Consider the following 23281-nt stretch of genomic DNA (forward strand, 5'->3'; position numbering starts at 1 on the left):
GGAAATCAGCTTCAGCAGTGACTCACCATTTCTTCGATTTCAATCTAGGAGCTGGATTCCGAGGGATTAGGAACAGGGCTCTCATGGGATGCATATCACACAGTGCTAAAGGTTATAAAAAAAAGTATATGTCAGAGCCCACAAGCCACGGAGAGAATACTTGCTGCTTTATGTTCATGTGAAGTGAAAGTACAGGTCATTGGCTTACAGTAGTAGAAAAATAATGTACCTGCTATTAACACCTTAGAGATTTGGACGACTTTACCCTAATCCACTGAAGCTGAGCCTGGGCTGATTAATGGAACAGAAGTCCATTAGAAGGGATGATTTATACCAAACATTGGCTCTGCCTGAGATTATTGTTCCAGATGAGTGATTTAAGGGAGATGCATTGTAAAGAGGCACAGTAAAAATGTAGCCAGAATTCAGTACTGTACTACGTAGTATTTAGTTTGAGAAGTACAATACTGTGTTTCTCCCCTTGACAACTAATGTCTGTACTGGCCACACAGCTTCAAAAGTTTTTTTTTAAACAAGCAATAAATTATTGATTATAAATTATTGTTAATTATCAATGAATCCTTATTAAACCATTCAAACATTTATGAAACATAAAAGGGATCTGTACTTATTCAATCTTTACAACCCGGTATCAAAATAGACATTCAAGTTTGAAATTGCCAATCGGGCCAGCAGGTGGCACTCCCGATAACATTTATAACAAGGTTTTTCTCTTTAATGAATCAGGGATATCTGGGATAATTATGCCTGTCAATCAGCCAGCATTGACACACTATAAAAACAGGAGGGAAGAATTGGGAGGATGGTGGCATAAATTGGTGTTTTAAAAAGTAACTCCAGGCAAAACATTAAAAAAAAAAGGGTGTAGTTATTTTTTAATTATATAGTGCCAACATCTTTCGTAGTGTGGTACATAGTACATAACAAATAATGGGAAGCACAGATACAGGAGGTGTTCAAAACTCTGTACAAGAAGGACATCCAGCAATACCTATACAAATACATACATAGGCGATGTGTGGTTTGAGACATCACTATTACCGGTGCATGACATGAATGTAGAGACAGCAGATAGACAGTAAGTGTAGAGAGGTTAGGACTGTGAAATAGACTTGGCTGTTATCAGATGATATTTAAAACCAAAAGAGCTTATTAATTGTCCCAGGCCATGAGTGTAAATTGAGAAGGGAAGAGGTCCAAGGACGGAGCCTTGTGTAATGTAATAATATGTACATAAGGCTCATAAAAGATACTGTTGTGCATTTGTTAATCTGTTGCTGAAAGAAATAAATGTGGTCACATTTCTTGTTCTTGAAATAATATGTGATTAGTTACCATAGTCTGAATTTACTCTTTCCATTGTTATAGGGTGGCCAAAAGAACTTAAACCAGCCATCTAAAAGGCCATTTGGCATTAGCCACTACTAGGTATCATAGATAATATAGTCTTCCCAGCAGCCAGTATAGTGCAATCGGGTTAGTATTTTGAAGTCACTGGGATACTAAAAACTGTTCAAGTGCATCAATGTCTTATTAAAGTTTTGCATAAAACTCCACTTTAGTTGAGGGAAAAAAAGCTACTCGTTCTCTTCAGCAGTACTGAAATGGATGTGTGTTGTGAAATAAAATAATGCTGGTTGTGCTGCTTTCAGTGTTCCTCTTGTTCTGCTTTGCCTTCCTTTTCCACTCCATCTTATCAGAAATTCTCACACCTCACACCTACACTGACACCTCACACCTTCACTGGGTATACGCACATTCACAAATCCTGCATGTCCAGTAAAAGGCATTGCTTGTGTATAAGCCACACCTTAAACAACCATGCAGCTGTAGTGGAGTCAGTGTTGACTCAGAACACAGACGTGGAAAAGGGCACTTTCACACTGGCACGTTGCGTTGTAAGGCAATCTGTTTTGGGCACTGTATTGTGGTGTGATTCAAAATCTATGAACAGTTAACAGCTCATCAGTTGGGATACAATGTAAATTATTCAATTGTTACAACACAACATCAGGTGCACTGGCATGATCGTACACAATGGTAGTCAATGCAGGTGCACATTGGTTAGTTGTTTCTTCATCTGCATTAGATTACATGCCACCTCAAATGATGTTGTTGGTTGTGATATGTGCACATTATAAGACAATGCAATGCATTGATGTGAAACTAGCTTAACTGTTTTATGTGAGTGACTGAGAAACCTTTAAAACAAACCTGAACTCTGCACTTCCTCTCTGCTCTAAAAGAGGAGCAAAAGCATAATAACCTTTACAGAAAAACATTTCCTTGTCACAGCTTACAGCGCTGCTTCAGAGATGCTGCAGTGTAGTTACTTCCTGGTTTGCTGGGAGTACAGAAAGTGTTAATCTCCTGTGTTTACATATTAGCTGTCAACTCAGCAGTGTCAGTGACAGCTGGGAGCTCAAAATACACTATCGCATTACTTGCTGAGAAGGGAGAATTAAACAGGCTGTTCTCTGTAAACGCTTGCAGGGTGGACTCAGGGTAAATTTCTGTGTTCTCCTTCTCTCCTGTGCAAGAGTTCAGCTCCACTTTAAAAGCAGGGGATCAGTACAACAGTCAAGCTAGTAGAACTAGCAGCATGTGCACCAACTATAATCTTTTTATATATCTTTAGCCTCCCAGATAAAAGATGGCAGGAAAGGTCCTGACTGTGAAGTATAGATCATTGCAAGACGGGCTGGAGCTACACAGAAGAGAATGCGGAAACCCATTACAGAATCCTGGCAGAGATGAATTATGGCTCATGTTTTACTTACGGGGAGCTCCCTCTGCCATCTCTATGGCTGTAATTCCTAAGGACCACAAATCGCTCTGGAAAACAAAGCAAGAAAAAAACCCAATAAAGCATTCACATAACAATACAGGATTTATGAATAATTCACAGCTGCTTAGAAGACACTCCGTAATCAATTTTCTGATTTTGTATAGAAATGTTATTTTGGATGAAAAATAATGAACAAGTAAGGACGCTGTCACTCCGTATTGATGAAACCGCTTCCCAATAGTGATGAGCTGCCGCTTTCAGTCCTGATGAACAGCGACAATGAACAAGATGAAGTGTGTGTGTCGCCCGCTGCCTAGGCTGCCGATCCCTCCACAGTTATTTTTTTATTCCCAGTGACATGAACTGAAGCTTGATGTGGGACAGCTGTGTAGGACAGCAGCACTCGTCATGTTTTACAGAAAGTCTGGTCTGGAATGGCCGCTGTTCCCAAAGGAGGCTCCCAAACGGTCACCAATACATAAGCCACAAATCAGCAAAAAACTCATTTTTATACAGGCATAAATTCAATTCTACTTTATTGCTTCAACCTCTGCTTTATTCCCATTTTAAAGCCCAACTAAACCCACATTTGAACCAGGCAAATACGAACAGCAAGCAGGATTAGCGAATATAAACCGTGTATTCAATGGGCAAAATGCACTAGAGCTGTAGCACAGCTTGCTTTCTATCCTCTCTAGATTTAGCTGCAGGCCAATCAGGTGAGACTATGTGACACACAAAGCGGGCAGAACTAAAAACTCCTGACTGCATTTCCCACAATTCTTTTATTACCATTTAAACCATGAAGTTGATGGTTTTGGAAAGGTAGTAATAAATTAGCTACAATCATTTCCAGGGCTGTGGAGTCGGAGTTGGAGTCGAGTAGTCGGAGCAATTTTGGGTACCCGGAGTCGGAGTTGGAGTCAGTGATTTCAGAAACGAAGGAGTCAGAGTCGGATGATTTTTGTACAAAATCCACAGTCCTGATGATTTCAACAGTAGCTCGCGAAAAAAAATAATAATAAAAAAAAACCTTTTACAAAACTATCTTTACCCTAATCCCCATGCACATTTTAAACTAAAACTATATAATGTACTTCTTATGGATTGGATAGAGATGTCTTTACAAAATGACAATCACACCAAGCATTTCTTTGAAGTGTGATGCTAGTTACACACGATGTGTTTTTCTGATCGGTTTTCCATCTAATCGATTCTCCACTTGATTCTCTTATCTTTTCTTATCAATTTCCAATCCCTTCTATGAGAAATCGACCAGAAAAATAATCGGAAATAATATCGGACATGACGGAATGTATCTATCAAACCCATCTGTCTGCCGAAAAAACGTATGATGTGTACCTAGCGTAAGAAAGCTTTATAGATACCCTTGCAGCCCCCATAAAACAACAAATTATCAAATCTTTTCAACACACACAGTGGTTTCAGGGGATACTCCTGTCAAATGACCCACCAGTGTTGGTTCCTTCTGGCTAAATAAATCCCTGGTGTGTTCCTTGGGGTCCCTTTCACCCGTTTTTATTCTATGAAGTACATACTTGCTTAGTACAAAGCAAAAACTAGGCCTTGGAAACATATGCAATGTTCTAGTTATTTTATTGAACAATGTTTGATTGCTCTTTGACATTTCTAGACAAGTAAACTGTCAAGATGCCATATGTCTAATTCTGAAAAGTATTATTAACAATGCCTAACTGTTATTTGCTATATATTATTTTCCTTCTGAAAATAAAAAAATTGAAACTAAAGATAAGAGAAATAAGTGAGAAAATTCATGAAAAAAATGTGCAATAACTCCCTTGTGTTTCCAGGAGGGAGTAGGGCTTGACAATGCATGTGAGCAATTTCAGGACCTGAACCCTGATAACAGGAAATAATGTGCAGGGAAGATCTTAGATCTGTGAGGATAAATGCAGAGCTGGATTTCTGGTAAGGCCAATAAGGCCTGGGCCTTGGGTGGCTGCTGCTTAAAGAGGAACTCCAGTGAAAATAATGTAATAAAAAGAGTGCTTTATTTTTTACAATAGTTATGTATAAATGATTAAGTCAGTGTTTGCCCATTGTAAAATCTTTCCTCTCCCCGATTTACATTCTGAAATTTATCACATGGTGACATTTTTACTGCTGGCAGGTGATGTCACTGGATGGAGATGCTGCTTGCTTTTTTGGTAGTTGGACCCAGCTGTAAACAGCTGTTATTTCCCACACTGCAATGAGGTTCAAAGACAGGAAACTGTCAGGACCATGGTTTCACCACAATATCAGCCACACAGAGCCCCCGCTGATCCGATTGAAAAAAGGAAAATATTTCTCTTGGGAAAGGGGGTATCAGCTACTGATTGGGATGAAGTTTAATTCTTAGTCACGGTTTATCTTTAAAGTGGACCCAAATTAAAATTACAAGATTTTAGAAATAAAATCTATTTTCTAATTATAATAATAAATAGCAGCCTTTTTTCAGCTGCATGATGACAAATCTAAAATATTTTACATTTATTGGAGAAACCCCTCCCTTCCTTTCATGGGACAGAATCCGGCAAAATGCTTGAGTAGAGTGGCTGGATAGTGTAGCGGTTAAGGGCTCTGCCTCTGACACGGGAGACCAGGGTTCGAATCCCGGCTCTGCCTGTTCAGTAAACCAGCACCTATTCAGCAGGAGACCTTAGGCAAGTCTCCCTAACACTGCTACTGCCTATAGAGCGCGTCCTAGTGGCTGCAGCTCTGACGCTTTGAGTCCGCCAGGAGAAAAGCGCTATATAAGGGTTTTTTAGTCCAGCAATGTAGAAATTGCTAATGGCTGCCACCTGTATAACCCTAGTTATGGAAAGAGCAGGGTGAAAGGCATGCACTGAAATGCTCATAGACTTGAAAGAGTGTTTATTTATCTTTGTATGTGTCAGAGTGGTGCAACTAAATATGTTGAATTAAAAAAATGTTTGGTTTGGGTCCGCTTTAAAGGGTAGACTAGAGATGGAAGAGGAATTGTGCACATGGAAGAGGAGACTGCAAAAGCTATATAAAAGGCTGTAAAGAGAGAGCAACGCATGGGAGCAGGAAGTTGCTGCCTAAGTGGGACCAGTGAATGTGCATCTATTTTTGTTATTCACAAAGAATGAAAACATGGTTTCTCCCTGGACACACAAACTGCTTAAAGGATCACTATCGTGAAAATTGTAAAATTTAAAATACATGTAAACACATACAAATAAGAAATACATTTCTTCCAGAGTAAAAAGAGCCATACATTACTTTTCTTGCATCTTGCTGTCACTTTCAGTAGGTAGAAGAAATTGGCCAGAACCAACAGGTTTTGGACTAGCCCATCTCCTCAGGGTTTTCTTTATTTTCAAAAGCATTTAGTGAATGGCAGTTGCTCTGCCCAACTGCTCAAAAAGTGTGCAGCGAGCAGGGAGGCTGGCCAGCATCTTTATATAAAACCCTTTCAAGGAGTGTCTTTATAAAGAATAAAGGCCATGGCAAGAATCCCCCATGAAGAGATGGACTAGCCAAAAACCTGTCTGTTCTGTTTACATGCATTTAAAAAAAATTTTGGGGAGATAGTGGTCCTTTAAATACAGAAGCACAGTCCAGTACTCTATGTCATTTATCTTAGATTTTAAGCCTGATGGGGCAGTGTCCACTTCCTCTCATGTGTCATTTTGTTATGGTCTTGCTTTTTGTAGCGGTTATCCCTTTCCAGTTCATTGTACCATGCTGACTAATGTGCTGATGCTTTATAAAGAATACTACTATTAATATTGATGAGAGATAGCGACATCATCATTAATATGCCACAAATATGCATTTGTTGTCCATTGCAGGTGTGGACATGTCAAACAACCCCCAATTTGAAGCTGTTGCAGTTGTATTGTAGCTGCAACAAAGTCCCCGATACAGCATGGCTCTGGACAACTTTAGCAAAAATCAAATTTAACTTTGCTTTACATTCTAGTAAGAACAGGTATATGTGAGAAAACGCGGAAAAGCAGCCACGTGTGCTCAGAACAAGGCGGCTGATTCCGCATCCAACGCGGCGGTTTGCACGCGTAGGCCTACATCTGCCAGTATGGCTAAACGCGGAGAAACCGCCCCATGCCCTAATAGCGGTGCGGCTGGTTCCGCATCCAGCGCGGCGGGTGGTACACAACACATGTCTGGTGTGGCTGGGACTGATAGTCCACACAGGTTCAGAAGGACGCGCGCGCGTGCTGAGAGCCAGAACTTTTATGACAGCCAGAAGGGAGTCAGATGACCAAGCCGGTCAGCTGACGATTCAACCAGTTCCCATTGGTCCAGCACTTAGGGGAGGCGCTGGAGAGCGCTGTGCTATATATACCGGGTGCTGGTCATTCACTGGTTGTCTGCCGTTGCGATCACTACGTGGAAGCACTCAGACCTTATTGTCAGAATCTGTGTTACCATTCTGTTATATGTCAGACTAGTTCCAGGGTGTTGATGATCACGGACCTCACACCCAAGATTAGGGACTTGTGTTACCATTCTGTTATACTTCAGACTAGTTCCAGGGTGTTGATGATCACGGAGCTCACACCCAAGACTAGGCATTGTTTATTATCTGTTATGACTTACTGCTTTCCTGACCACTCTTCTGTTCACTGATTCGGTACTTCGCTATATCTGATACTCTGTTGCCAAACCCTGCGTGCCTTAGGATTACCGAATCAGCCTCCTGTCTTTGTACTTTGTATGTCCGTATGTTGCCGACCTGGCTTGCCCGACCTTGAGAACTATCTCCCCAGTTAAGAGATAGTTCACAGATCAGTCAGTGACATCCCCCAATTGGTGTCACTCCCGCTCTGGTCCTTTCCTCTCCCAGTCTGACTCCTCCCTGCGGGAGATTCTCAGGCTGCTGAAAGGTACTCATTCTCTAGTGCAGTATTCCTTAATGCCTTTGTACCGGTCCTCCAGATATTGTTCTCAAAGTATTACTGTTGCACCAAACACTCATATCACTCAGGTGTCCAGAGGTTAGTAATATATCTGATTATCGGTGATACTGCAGATCATCAATAATCGGGTATATTCTGTATTCTCGGTGATACTGCAGATCACCAATAATCAGACCCTCTCTGTGTTACACCGATCGTTACAGTATAGTTATGGCATAGAAAATATTTAGAACTGCATACATTTTTTTCTTATTTGAGTTTTACAAGAACAATGCTAAGATGACATTACCATGATTTACACACAGACAATGTGTATGCACTTATGTGTCACTATTTCTTGCGTGGGGCTTTCAATACAAACGGCAGAAACACAGTAAGACTTAATATAAAATAACCATCTCAAGAGACTAATAGGGAATTAAGCCTATAATAGGATTAAACTTCATTGCTCTAAACTTCAATACCACTTCTTAAATGTTTCTTATTAGGACATAGAACATTCCTCCTCTTTATTCCCTTTTGTTAAATGATTATCTTAAATGATAAATACAATTGGTAATAGCAATATCCAGAATGGGAGCAGCAGCAGTACTGAGCTTGGAGATCCAACATCCACAGTAATCAAATAGTAGAAATAAAAACTTGTATTAACCTGGGAGAAACAGGAAGGCTCTATAGGCTCTATAGGACCCAGAGCCTCCCCCTCCTTAGGTATCTGTTTTTCTCTTTAATTTACGCTTCAGGTTATATTTTGAAAGGAAATAAATATGGAAGCTGCCACAGGTCTCGCACTTCGGATTCCTTTTAAGGATGATTAACAAATATATGTCGTCTCCTCCTATTGAGTAAGTCAATACCTATTCAGTAAGGAGTATCTGGGCAAGACTCCCTAACACGGTTACTGCATACTGAGCATGTCCCTAGTGGCTGCAGCTCCCAAGCACTTTTTTGTGGGCAGCATGGTGTCGTAGTGGATAGCACTCACGCCTTGCAGCACTGGGTCCACAATACGAATCAGAGTCTGTGTGGGTTTCCTCCGGGCACTTTGGTTTCCTTACACATCTCAACAGATAAGTTAATCGACTTCCCCATAAATTGGCCCTAGACTACAATAAACATATGGCTAAGGTAGGGATTAGATTGTGTGCTCCTCTTAGGGACAGTTAGTGACAAGACTATATATGTATACTATATATAGTATGTAACGCACTGCAGAAGACTTCAGGAAATAAAAAAAAAATTTCAGACTTCAAGAAATAAAAAATAAAAGTGAAGGAGAGGCCATTTAATTACACCATATAATCCCCCTCCTCCATGGGAATTCACCCAAAAAGCCCTCTACTTATCAGTGGAGATCAGAGCTCTGAAAACTTATGTCACTTCTCCGTTTTGGGGCTATGCACCCACTACTGACAGGTGTAAGATTCTGTAAGGGAGAGGGACCACGCTGCTTTTTGTTTCATTTTTTAATTTACATAAATGGTTTTCTTTCAAATAGTTTTATTGAAGTTTTCAAAGAAAAACAGCTTATAACATACAAGGGAGTAACATGTCCCTATTAGCAGCACATAATGATTCTTATATAACAACTTTTTATGCACATGTCACATACAGCATAAAGTTCTGGAATCAAGATGGGCTGCCTGCTGGAAAAAACTGGGAGAGATCAGGCTCCCGTTGCAACTCGCCGGACCTGCTAGCCCAGAGTGGCCAGCATGCCTTCTAAAGGACAGTGGCTCTTACCTTCTATATATCTAACCTCGGTTCCTCTTAAGGAGGATCCAGATATAGTTAGGACGAACATAAAGAGAGAGAAGAGAGAGAGAAGGAAAGAAGGGATAGCCTTCAAGGGGGGGAGGGGGGATGGGGGGGAGTGGTGGCCCGCCACAGCCCTAGAGACAGTTGTCTTGTTATAGTAGATTACCTGAAGAGGGGTTAGTTGTGACCAGTGATGGTAAGGTAAGTTTTCCAGGGATCCCAAATTTTGTCAACCTTGTCCCTTTTGTCAAGAAGGATTCCTGCTAATTGTTCCTGGATCATAAAATTAGAGACTCTGGATTTCACCTCCTCGAAAGGGACAAGTTGCTTCTTCCACGCCCTGGCAATGGTTTGCTTGGCTGCTACAAATATAAAGAAGGCTAGGGTCCCTTGGGATTTGGTGAGAAGGTCAATAGGAAAATGGAGTAACGCTGACTACGGGTCCCTGTGGATTTGCTTATGGAAGACCGTTTGCAGCAGCCTATAGACTTTGGACCAAAAGCGAGAGAGCATGGAGCAAGTCCAAAAGGTGTGGAGGAGGTCCCCCGGGGACTGGCAGCCTCTAAAGCACGAGCTATTACCTCCCAGGTGGGCCAGTCTTGAGGGGACCCAGTACCACCTCATCATAACTTTCAGAGATGACTCGACTAGGCCTAGATTGATTGAAATATGGAATGTGTTTCTCCAGGCCCTGGCCCATTCCTCATTCGGTCTTGTCCCCCGTAAGTCTAGTTCCCATTTTATAATATAAGGATGCTTAAAGGATGGGCCAGGGTCTACGAGAAAAGGGTATAGTCTGCCAATCAGGCCTCTACCCCCTGGGTTACGTAGGCAGGCTGACTCGAATATTGAGAGTGGGAGGTCTGCATCTGGGGCATTTGCAAGTAATGACTGGACCCAGTGCCTCAATTGAAGATACCTGAAGTACTCTGACCCTGGGATCTGATATTTTTCTTGTAAATAGTTCCAACTAACTATCTTTGCATCTTTAGTTAAATGGTGAACTAGAAGTAGTTGCTTCGACACCCACCACGTGAAGGAAGCTGGGCTTTCCAGTGCTGGGGGGAATAGTGGGTTGTCCACGATGGGGAGTAGTGGAAGGGTGGGAGATAGGAGTTTCTTGGAATACTTAAAGGTATCCCAAACTCGGAGACAGTGTCTAAGGACTTTGCTCATAAGAGGTGGCCTCATTTTGGGAGGAAGCCAGATAGGGCATTGGACTGATTGTGGGGCTACTGCTACTATATCGAAGAGGGACCATTGAGGCATTTCAGGGCCTCTATATAAGCTCACCAGAGGGGTAATTTGTGCTGCCTGGTAGTAGGCCCGTAAGTTCGGGAACCCCAGCCCTCCAGAGTGCTTGGGAACATATAAAGTAGCTCTTGGTACTCTTGGCCTGGAGGTCCCCCATATAAATTTATTAATCCTAGATTGTAAGAGTCTCAAGAAATGGGGGGGGATCCATACCGGGAGTAACCTAAATAAATACAGTATTTTAGGCAATAAAGTCATTTTTACAGAGTTGACACGGCCAAGCCACGATAACTGCATAGAGGACCATTGGGTGATGTATTGCGAAACTTGCCTGGCCAGAGTATAATAGTTCGCCTGAAATAGTGAGTTATAGTCCGGAGTTAAGGTTATTCCTAGATATGGTAGCTTACTAGTAGATAGCTGGAATGGGACCTCTTTGCTCAGCAAGTCCCACTCCCCCAACTCCAAAGTGATATTCATTAAAAGGGATTTATGAGGGTTGATGGTCAGGCCCGAAACCCGTGCAAATTCGTCCATGATGGCCAATAGGGCGGGGATAGAGGACCTGGGGCTGGAGAGAAAAAGCAAAAGGTCGTCAGCAAAGAGGTTTAATTTGTGCTGAGACCCTGCTAATTCAAAACCTTGTACCTTGTCTGTACTACGTATTATCTGCGCTAGGGGCTCCATGGCCAGAATGAACAATATGGGTGAAAGGGGACACCCTTGCCGGGTTCCCCTGTTTATTGAGAAGCCGGGTGAGGAGAATCCTGCGTAATATACTTGAGCTGTGGGCTTTGAGTATAGGGCCCGGAGCCAAGCCTGAAAGGGGGCGCCGAAGCCCCAGCGTTGGAGCAAGAAGTACAGGTAATCCCAGGAGATAGTATCAAAAGCTTTATATATGTCTATACTTAGACAGACACCTGGGATTTTCCTGTCTCTCAAGCTCTCAATTACCTGAATTGCTCGGTATACCGCGTCAGACGCCTGTCGACCTGGGACAAACCCCACTTGGTCCTTGTATATTATTTGGGGAAGGAAGCAATTAATACGGGTTGCTAGGACCTTGCTCAGGAGCTTAATATCCACGTTAAGTAACGAGATTGGACGGAAGTCCTTAATCTCGATGGGTTCAGACTCCGTTTTAGGGAGCATAGCTATATTGGCCTGGAGAGAGCTGGTTCCTGGGAGGTTACCTTTTTTGTAGTCGTTAAACATTTTAGTCAGTAGGGGGGCAATTAGTGGAGCGAATTTTTTATAGAATAAGGGGGAGTACCCATCAGGGCCTGGTGATTTAGCACTTTTAAGCGTTTTTATGGCCTGCAGGACTTCTTCTAAAGATATATCAGCGTTAAGGTTTTCAATGGCAGTAGTTGGGGGTTTAGGGAGATGGACTGAGGAGAAAAAAAGACTCAAGCCGGGAGTTATCTATCTTGTCCGCCGATTTGTATAGATTTTGGAGGAAATTCTGGAATAGATCGACTATTTTACAGGGATTGACCGTAGCAAGACCATTGGGGCCTTTGACCCTAAGGGTAGGCGGCTTGTATCTGCGCTTTTTTAGTTTGTTAGCTAATAAAGTATGTGGCTTATTAGCCCATCTATAATATGTGTTCTTTTGCCACCTAAGTTGCTTCTCCACTTCTTCGCTTAATAAAGAATCCAATTTCAGTCTCAGTCCATCTCTAGCTATCTTATGATTGGAGGAGGGGTTGTCCTTCCAATCTTTCTCTGCCGCCTCTAGCTTATTAGTTAAGTCTAAAATGTCTTGGGATTTGCGCTTTTTAAGATGGGTGGCTAGGCTAATAATATTGCCTCTGATGGTGACCTTCAGGGCTTACCAAAGGGTTATTACCGAATCTACTGACTCTGTATTGAGGTCCAGGTAATCAGTAAGGAAGGAATGTATTTTTAAGGAGATGTCAGGGTTAGTGAGGAGAGAGTCATTCAACCTCCATCTATAATCCCTCCCCCTAGGCACCATGGAAGAAAGCTGTATTTGCACGGGATCGTGGTCCGACCATGTGACCGCCTTTATTTTGGCTGAGGTTACATTTGAGAGGTAGGAGGCGTGGATGAAAAAATGGTCGATTCTACAGAAGCTCCCATGAGGGTTTGAATAGAAGGTGTAGTCTAGAGTGACCGGGTTTAATTCTCGCCAGACATCCAGCAGGTGTCTGTCCGCAAAAAGGCGGGCAACAGTGTTAGATTGAGAGGGTGAAATAGGAAGGGGAGCTGCTGTAGAGCCGGAGCTATATGCCTTATCCATCTTTACATCCAGTACCGTGTTTGTATCACCACATAATATGAGCATGCCCTCGCTATGTTTTTCTATAACCTGTAGAAGGTGGGACAAAAACCGTTCCTGGAATCTGTTTGGGGCGTAGTAAGAAACAATAGTTAACTTATTGTCAAATAGCGTACCCTTCAAGAGCAAGTATCTCCCAGTTGGGTCTGCGAGGGTGTGCTCGCACTTGAAGGGAAGGCCACGTCTGAAAGCGATAGTGACACCACGAACCTTCTCCGCAGCGCAAGCATGATAGGACAATGGGAAGTGGCGATTCATATAGGAGGGGCAGCTTGTTCTAGAGAATCTGGTTTCTTGGAGACATGCTATATCGGCATGTGAGGTTTTATAGTAGTGAAAAGCTTTACCCCTTTTTTGAGGAGAGTTGAACCCTTGCACATTATGCGAAATTATTTTTAGAGTTGGAGCTGTCATGATTGCGCTGGGGGGAAGAGCTGATGTTGCAGAACAATAGATAGGCTGTGGCAGGTTGGGGGTAGGGGGCAGGGGAGACACAGGAGGAGAGGGCAAGAAAAGGGAAAGGAAAATAAAAATAAAAAAAGAACTGACAGGAATAAAAAGAACAAATGAACTGGCCCGCTCCACCTCAGAATGTCAGAGGGGGAGGGGGCCAAAATTTTTAGCGTGTATCGGCCTCGGCGCGTGCGCGCCGGGACCAGAATCACGTTGCAAGCGATAAGCATTACTCGCTTGCTAGGAGGGGGTGAGCCCACCCCGACTGCATGGAGTGACTTTTAACTGGAGATATAACTAAATAAAACAAGGGTAACGACACCTATAGCTAGTAACAGCCACATTCAATAGTTAACACCAAACACATATAACTTATGAAACACACGGTCTATTTGGCCCCGGCCTGATATTACTATTAAACCTGAAAGATCGTGGGTAGAGAAGTCCAGGCCTCTGCTCATCCGATTTATAGCTTAGTCCAACCTGAGAGGAGGAAACATATATAAAAGTGACCTGCAGAAAATATGGCCCCAAAAAGCGAGGTCGCGTCCAACTTATAAAAGTAAAATCAAACTTGAACAGTGGCTATAACACTAAGGCGCTTTGAAAAGGTCTCATCATCACAGTGTCTCGATAATGAATTCCGGCTATGAAGTTGAGCCTGGAATTGAGGAAAACAAGTGATCTTGAGACAGGCCTTCAGCCTGGATCTGAGGATGTGGCTGGCGGGGGCTTCTCTTTGTCGCGGAGCCTAGACTGGCGTTGCGATTTGTTTTTTTCCCATGAGGGTGGTGAGTTAGATGGCCCCGGGCTGTGGCAAGATGTGGAAGCAGGCAAAGCCAGCTTTAGACGTTCCAGCTTTTTCTGTGCATCTTCGGGGTTAGTAAATGCATAGTCCCGATTATTATAAGAGAAGAGTAACTTAAAGGGGAAGCCCCATCTATATTTGATGCTGTGGGCTTGAAGAACTTTGATATATGGCTTCATTTCACGGCGCCTTTGGATGGTAGCTGATGCTATATCAGTGAAGATCTGATAGGGATGCCCTTGGAAAACCAGGTCTGATTTGTCTCTGGCGGCCCGTAATATAGCTTCTTTGGTCTTGTAGAAGGTAAATTTCATGATTATATCCCTGGGGGGGCCTTGTGGTTTTATGGGGCCCAGAGCTCTGTGTATCCTATCAAATTCTAGCCGGTCTATCGGTATGACAGGGACCAGCTCTTGAAAGAGAGCCGTTACTGTGGAGGTGAGGTCGTCTATACTTTCAGGGAGGCCACGCACTCGCAAATTGCCTCTGCGGGCCCTGTTCTCAAAGTCCTCCATGCGGAGCTGGACTGCCTCTAAATCTTTTTCATGGTCGTCTAGTACGATATCGGCATTATCCATTCGCCGCTCGAGTTCATTGGTCCTAGCCCCCAGGTCATTAATTTCCTTAGAGAGGCGAGCAGCCAGTTTACCAGTGGCCTCCTCCAGCTCTCTCTGCAGGATTACCTTGAAGTTGTCCAGGAGCGCCTGGTCTCGGGCTGAGAGGCTTGCCGGGGTTTTGCACGCGGGGTCTCGCTTCTGCTTCCGAGCCTGCGGGGTGCTGTGGATGGTGGACTGACTCCCTCCCTCCGAGTCACTGTCCGGGCGGTCTGTTTCTTCCCTCTGGCTCGTGCCCGCCGCCATCTTGGAGCGGCGCGTGCGGGGTTGCTGAGAGGAGGTTGTGCTGGATCCCTCCGTCTGGCTGCCTTTTCTGCCACCCATCAGTCTCCAGAAAGTTGCTGACCGGGAATTGTCTTGGAAGAGGGGTATGTGATGGCTTAGATGTCGCTAGCTATGCTCTGATGCAGTCGGGGTGTGCGGAGCTCAGTTAGGATGCGTCCATCTTGAACGGCCGCTAGCCACGCCCCCCTACATAAATGGTTTTAAGCTTCAAGTAAATGTATCTAACATAACAAAAGCAGCACAAAAGCAGCTGTAAGCAAGTGTGTGTGTGTGTGTGTGTGTGTGTGTGTGTGTGTGTGTGTGTGTGTGTGTGTGTGTGTGTGTGTTTTAGGGAGGGGGGGGGTGGCATGGTCTGGGGTGAGTGGAGAGAACAATGCCCTCTAGCACTGCCAAATCAATCTGCCAGGGAAATTGCTGGCTGAGCAACCAAGGGGGATCAGTGGATGCTGTACACATGCTGGACTTTTGGCAGGGGAGTCGTTATTGGCTCTCTAGGCCAGGTTTCTTCTAGCGTGTGTATGGAGCTTAAACAGTTTAACAGTGGTTGTTAAGGTTTGATGAATCACACAGTATCTCAAATAATGTTAATTTCACTCTGCTATATATCAAGTTATACGTATAATAAGGTGCTAAACTAATGCAAAACTTTCCATTAAATCTTTTTGAATTTGGAGATAAATGAAATCAGCAAATTCCATTAAAGAGGAGTTAAGAGGCATAAATGGCACCGGAAAAGTTTGCTGAATAAACCCCATTGCCCCTGTCTACACCATACATTATTTTCAAAGATCGATCAATAGAAAGCCAGATCAAGATAGATGTGCCTATTTCGAATGAAAAACCCACCTTAAAATCATACGTTGCATCTGGATTCTCATCACAGGCAATGACTTCCGGAGCCATCCAATAGGGGGTGCCAATAAACGTGTTTCTCCGTCCCACTGTCCTGTCCAGCTGCGCACTTACACCAAAGTCCACTGCAGTAAAGAACAAAAAGGATCTCAACACTTTCTATGTTCTTTGTGGAAAAGAAATAAATAAGGAGATAAAAAAATTGGCAATTTATTCTGTACCTTAAAACCAGCTTGATAAAACACAGTAATGAAATCACAAAGAGATAATCTAAACTAATTCTGCCATCAAAGTGTTGCGTGCGAACGGCTGCATGAGGCAGCACCGTGTTCGCTTCAAGTGTTCAATCATGTGCACAAAACACTTTTTTTGTTCTTAATTTAGTTTCAATATGGATTTGAATAAATGTCGAAGGTGAACTCAAGTTCATTTTACTGTTGGATTTTTACACAACCTTACTACAATTCAAGTACACAGAGGGCTAAATTCCATTATTTACAATGTATCAAAATACATCACAGAAGATTTAGTACACATATAAATGTGCTTTTAAACCTGTAAAATACTGGGAGCTCTAAGTCTCCCTTTTTTATGCATTGGACAGCAAATCTGAATTAATTAGCAGTGTTTGTACATTGCACAGCTGTACTTCTTGCAGTAAATGCATTGAAAAGTACCTGGCTGGCTGGATTATGTAGGTCCTTGCTGCCAGGAAAAAAGGGACATGCTTTTCCAGCACACAGCAGATCACCTGACTCCACCCATTTCCTCTCTCTGGTGAGAGAGATTAAGGCTTCTTGCACACCAAGACGTTGTGTTAGGTGGCACGTTAAGGTCGCATAACGTGCACCTAACACAACGTATGGTGCTGCAAAAGCCGACGGTAGAGTGAGCCGCGTTAGGCTGCTCGATGCCCATAATATCTCCCAGAGTGGCGCTGATTGGCCAGCGGGACCACGTGATGCGGAGCGAGACACTCCGCATCACGTGGTCCCGCCGGCCAATCAGCGCCCGCCAGTGCAGTGAATATTAAGTAGCCATGTGCGCGGCTACTGTAGCTGGCTCTCCCCGCCTCCTCCGCCCCCCACTGCGCATGTGCAAACAGTCTAACGCGGCTATAGCCGCTCCAACGCCGTAGCATGCTGCACTTTGCACAGAACGTGCAGCGTTACATGTAACGCAACGTGGGCTGTGTGAACAGCCCACTTGTGTTACATTGCTGTGCGTTGGGGGAGCGTTACAGGCGCACTAACGTGCGCCTGTAACGTCTTGGTGTGCAAGCAGCCTAAAGCAACCTTCACACAATGTATGCTTTTTGATTTTTTTTCCACATTGAGGAGAGAGATAAAGATGTACTGCTAATATTGCTCAAGGGGATTGAACAGATGTTCAAGTTTTTAGTAGTACCTGCTAATAAATTGACATTTCTGCAGTCTTTATTTATAATATAAAGCTAAATGCACACCTCTAATCGCAGTCAGGATTTCAAGTATGATCCTACTGCTGGAAGACATTCGGAGCAAAAGATCTTTATAGAACCATACACGAATGACTCATTTTTATAGAACGGGCGGGGAAGGCAATGGAGGTTCAAGAGTTGATTAATAATTGGAGGAAAACAGCAGTAATTCAGAAAATCCCGCAAATCCAATCCTAAAACTACATATCTGGCTCATCAAAGATGGCCAGAGAATATCAGGTAGCTTTCACAAGCTTTCAGTCATTACTAAGGAGCAAAAATGGGCATCACCTGCCACTATATGAAACTGATAATACTACAGGCACATATATTAACAATTATCTTAACCAAAGCTACAGTCTTCCACAGTCTGTCCAGGAGGCCCAATGCAGAACAATACTAAAAAAACAAAAATAATAAATCAGAAACAAGTCTATCTTATTTTACTAAGACCACGGGACAGCATCATTTTAGTGTACAGCACACTGATTTCCTTGGCAGGAAAGCACTAGAAAAATATTATAAGCAGACTGAGCTTTCACTTCACTTGCTGCTGCTTAACTATAGACTGGCCCATGCATTTTGTAGCTGCTTACATTAAGGCCCTAGTTTTGTGGATCTCAGAATTGTTCTTTTGCAATAAATGTAATAAAAGTACCTGGCTGCCTGGGTCCTGTACTTCCATGCTGACAAGGGATTGGGAGTTCCTTCCCCAGCACAGACCTAATCACCTGACCCAACTCACCTTCTTTCTGTGCTGCTAAATGATTAAAACTTTGTGGCCAGCACTGCAGCTACAGCTCAACAATTTCATCTTAATGCCCTGTTCCTTTCTGCTCAGTGTGTAATAAACCATTAACCCTTCCCACACCCTTTTCAGTGTGTTTACAACAAGCATGTATACCTCTGTAATAAGAAACCACTTTAGTGCTTTTATTTAACCATTTTATAAAAGCACTGGGTAGAGTCTGGGAATAGTTAAATGTATTTGGCCACAGTCAATCTCTCACCAGCAGGAGGAGGAGGTCGGCCATAGCATGTGTACAAGGCTTTAGTCAGGTGATCTATGCAGATATGGAAAGACTGGCTACTGCCCTCTCCCAGCTTCTTCTTGGTTACCTCATCTGGGTGATCATAACCTGGTTTGGCCAATAGTGGGGGAGGCCCTGCTCCTCTATGCATCCACCTTACAGAACATTAGCGCAGTAGAGTTATGTAACTAGGTTTACCTGATCCTGATGCCTCTAGTCTCCTCTTTCTCCCAGAAGTCACTTGCTCTGTGCTGCATACACAGCTGATCATGTAACATCAGGAGCCATGTATGCAGCACAGAGTGTGTGGCTGCATAAAGGAGAGAAGATGCAAGGCATGGGGACCAGGTAAACATAGTCACATAGCTTTACTGCTCTAAAGGTTGGTACACACGCTTGACTAATGTTGGTTGAGGCAGCAAATAATGATTGCCCAGTCATCAATCAAACGTGTGTATGGCAGCCCCCGACCACTGACACCAAGTGATTCACCTGCCAGATATACTAAAGGCAGTCAACTTGTTTGAAGATACCTCCACCCACCCCCACCATAGCTACAGTACGTGTCGTCAGCTACATTGGTGATACGCGTCTGTACTGACCTGCCCAGCAATGTCACCCAAGGGGATGCCAGATGGGTGACATCAATCACAGGTGTATATGCACCTCAAAACTGACAGGAAGGAGGCATCTGTGTCAATGGCCATGAGGAGGGGGGGGGGGGAGATTAGATAAGTACAGACATGCAGTACACAAAAGTTTGTGCATTGCTAGTTAATGCAAATTTGCTCTCATAAGCATTTAGAAATGGGAGGCTTTAACACATAAACGTGAAAGACACAAGGCACACAATCTGTTTTACAGCATTTTAAAAATACAGTCTTTAGGGTACCTTTGCTACAACCAAACATGCCTGAATATAAACAGGATTTTTTTGCTCTCATTGTACTCAGTAAATCATATATCGATTTATATTTAGGTCATTCTTTCTGACTTTCACACACAGAGCATGCATACGAAGCATGCATGAAGTGTATGATATATGTATGATATACTGTAGCAACTGCTTAGCCATAAGACCTCCAGCCTTCACTCAACTGTTGCCCCTGTACAAGCCCATCTAGCCTTGGTGTGGTCATATGATGGCCTGTGGTGAAGAAGACCACAGTGATAGGTGGTACCAATGTGCTGAGAAAACTGGTGTTTGCAGCTGCTGTATAATGGTGGAAAAACAATGCAGCAGTCATTAACGGCCACCTTGGTTTATGATTTTCTCAGGTAAGATTATAGCTGGTTTCCTCTTCCAAATTGATATATATTCCAGTGTACACAGTATGTGCTTGCATATGCACTATTTAAACAGGGTTAATAATTCCAGCACAAATATTTATTTTTGTGTTGGATAGGGTACAGTGGTTATTATTCCAGCTGAGAAGATTTTATCTCACTTGCTGGTCCAGGGGAGGTTTCACTGAGGAAAGGAAAGTGAAATCTGTCCAAGAAGGAAGAATACAGAAACAAGAACAGCATTTAAATAGTGAGAATCTGTTTTTACTGCCCTCAGTGTACCCGGTGAGAACTCTCCCCTTATTTCCTGTCCCCATTATAGACTCATAAGGGAAATCCTCTGAAATGAGAGGACACAATGCAGTAAAAAAGGGTTTTCTACCCATTCCTATCTCTGTACAAAATCCAAAATAACACATTTTGGCTGCAGTTACACCCAAGGTTCATAAATGACCTACATGTGATAACGTGTATTTAAACATACCTGGATGAGACCTAGACATATAAAAATAAATGAAATAAGCCTAAAGGCTCATTTTAAACATAATCTTTCATATTTTAATGACTTCTTTTGTGTTATACCCAAAAACATCGCTAAACTGAAATCTATGCACAAATACAGACAGCATACTGCGTGTTCCATCTCATTCACTGCAGATTCATGGTTGGTTGTAGAGGACATACCGTAATATTGTCTTAAATTACATTAAAGTCCCCAGCTGATATGGAACAATGTGAGCTGTAGTACTATCGCAGATGGTTCATTATAGCATACAAGTGTTTTTCTGATTTTACCTCTCTAACAGGTTAACAATATTTGTTCCTCTTCAGATTCATATCCTCACTCACCTAATTTAACTTCCGCATTTTCTGTCAGCAGCACATTCTGCCCCTTAATGTCTCGATGAATCACCTTGTGCTGGTGTAGATGACTCAGGCCCTGGAGAGATTGATGAGGAAAAGTAGATTGCAATGTCTTTCTCAAGGCAAAATAATAAATTTAAGCACCGTATATTAGTCACTTCAACTTTTTAATACCAAAGGAAAACTGTAAATTGTAAGTCTCTATAAATGTTCAAAGGGCTCAGACCAGAATTCCTAACTACATTTTCCTATAAAATAATTTGGCAAACATCTAAAGACATAGTGACAACCTCCACAGCTCCATACCATAGAGGATACCTGAGTCGTAGATAAAGGGCTCTATTCATAAAACCTTACCGCAAGTTTTCCGCTCAAAACAGCAGACTTTCCCGACCATTTAGCAAAGTGGGCATTCATAAAAGCTGTTCCCGCATGAAAATCTACAATCCCCCAGCAGAGCGAGAAATTTCCACCTTCTGCAGTGTTTTTTTAGATTTATCTAGAAAAAAGTAACAAAATGGCCATTCATAAAGATTAGAGTAAGCGGTATGTGGACGGGAAATACCGCTTCCTCTGATTTAGCGAGAAGCCTGCGGATTACATACAAGTGAACAGACCTCCCAGAGAGAGCAGCGCCTGGAGGGACTCTGCCGGCTTAAGTGTTTCCGCATGCCTTCCGACAGTTTACCGCCAGCCTTCAGTGGGAGATCTTCGCACTTGCATCGCAGCTGGCAAGACCTCCACTATTTTTTCCGACTCAAATGTTTTAAGAATAGAGCCCAAAGAGTGTTCTTTTACTTACCTTCTTCTAGCCTCCGTAGTCTTGTAGGTCCCTCCTTGTCCTTTTCCTTGATTGGCTTTGCGGACCGGCAAAGTCCCCTACTTAACCAAGTAATTCACTTACTGGGCATGTGCAGTACGCTCCCTTGAGCACGCTCCCGTTGGAGGGAGGATACTGCGCATGCAGAGTTACAAGTCTTAATGAACTACTCATGCACAGAAAGCTCCTGTACATGGGGGCGCAATCAAGGAAGTCAGGTCAGTGCAATAGTGCGTGTCTTGGCCAAGTTGCAGCCTTTACCGGGCCACACAGCAGATCAATGAAGAGGATCAAGGGAGAGGACCAGTGAGGGACCTACAAAACAACAGAGGCTAGATAAAGCCCCAGGTAAGTAAAAGAACACTATTTATTGACGACTTGGGTATCCTTTAAGGAAACATACAGTTGTGCTCATAAGTTTAAAGGTCATGGCAGAATATGAAATATTGTGAAATATTGGCCTGTTTTTATTTTAGAATATGAATGACCATGCCCAATATGTTCCTTTTCATTCAAAGTTAAGGTGGCCACACACGGTACAATAAAATGATCTGATTTTACAGCAATTCCATAAATATGATCGGATCTCCCGAAAAATAAATGAAAGCTTTTTTTTTTCCATTCAACTGAAAAAATCTGATCGGATTTCCCTTTTTTCCGATTTTTATTCATCCGGAAAGCTAAAAAATTTTCTTCAATTTTTCTAAAGATTTTATGGTGTGTGTTAGATTGTCAATTTATTAATATACACACCCTAGCAATTTTCTTAGCGTTTCCAATCATTTTTATCCTAATTGGGGAAAAATTGAACGTGTGTGTGGTACATTGGTCATATTTTTGAAATCTTACATTCAGTCACAAATATTGATTGTAATTCTTGAATTGAACAGATATTTAAAAAAATTGTATGGTGTGTGGCCACCTCTAGTGGTAAAGGGTAATCGCATGCGTTGTGCAATAAAAAGCAACAGTGTATTTTTTTCCCTACTGCCAAAAAAAAAAATCACACACTGCTCCCAGTGCACTGTGACTATGCATTGGTAAGCATTATGTGTGTTTTGCACTGCTGAAAACACCTGCGAATCTTGGCAAGTGTGACCCTGGCCTGAATCAAAGGTTTACATTCTGTTGAAGTTTTGCACTGATAATATACATACAAATTGACATACAGGATATTAACTTCTTCCGGAACGAAGTAGGCTAAATCTACGTCCAGCAGGTGGCGCTACGGCCCTGACTGGACGTAGATTCAACGTTCCATTAACCGCGGCGTCCCCGCCATTACCGCCATCTTGTCTCTTTAACCCCGGTGCAATTTGCTCGCCCTGCCGTCTTTATTACGGCAGAGCACTGTGAGCCGGTCAGGAGCTGTTTTATTGGCTCCTGGCCCTGTCATCACTGTAAGCCAATCCCATTGGCTTACATGGAGTGACAGCATCAGGAGCCAATGAAAGCGGCTCCTGACCGGCGCACAGCGCTCTGCGGTCATAGAGACTGCAGACAGAGCAGCCTGCAGCGGGGACCGGTGGATTATTGCGGCGATTCGTCTGGAAGCAGCGTTTTACTGTACCAGCAGCCTCTGGTCCTTAAGGGGCCAAAGGCTGCTGGTACCGAAGTGGTTAAGGCCAATTTTCTACACCTGTGACTTGTGTGCTTGTAATAACAGTAGCCTGTGTATAAAAGTCTGTTAGATTCTGTGCTCTTGACAGTCAGCTGCACACTTCAACAAAATAACTTTCACCTGGACCTGA

At 43.0% G+C, this 23281-nt stretch overlaps 1 protein-coding gene across 17 annotated transcripts in view; it reads right to left on the minus strand.

The window, feature by feature from the left end:
* TNIK (TRAF2 and NCK interacting kinase) overlaps positions 1-23281 on the minus strand; it is a 458011-nt gene that overhangs the window by 179340 nt on the left and 255390 nt on the right. For all 17 annotated transcript variants that reach the window (XM_068281022.1, XM_068281018.1, XM_068281020.1 and 14 more), the window contains 4 exons: positions 20696-20786; positions 16064-16194; positions 2802-2856; positions 27-105 (listed from right to left, as the gene is read on the minus strand). In XM_068281022.1, the coding sequence (XP_068137123.1) occupies positions 27-105; positions 2802-2856; positions 16064-16194; positions 20696-20786 (356 nt within the window). The remainder of the gene's footprint in view (positions 1-26; positions 106-2801; positions 2857-16063; positions 16195-20695; positions 20787-23281) is intronic.

The sequence above is a fragment of the Hyperolius riggenbachi genome, chromosome 4 (assembly GCF_040937935.1).
Source record: "Hyperolius riggenbachi isolate aHypRig1 chromosome 4, aHypRig1.pri, whole genome shotgun sequence".
In the NCBI taxonomy this organism is placed as follows: Eukaryota; Metazoa; Chordata; class Amphibia; order Anura; family Hyperoliidae; genus Hyperolius; species Hyperolius riggenbachi.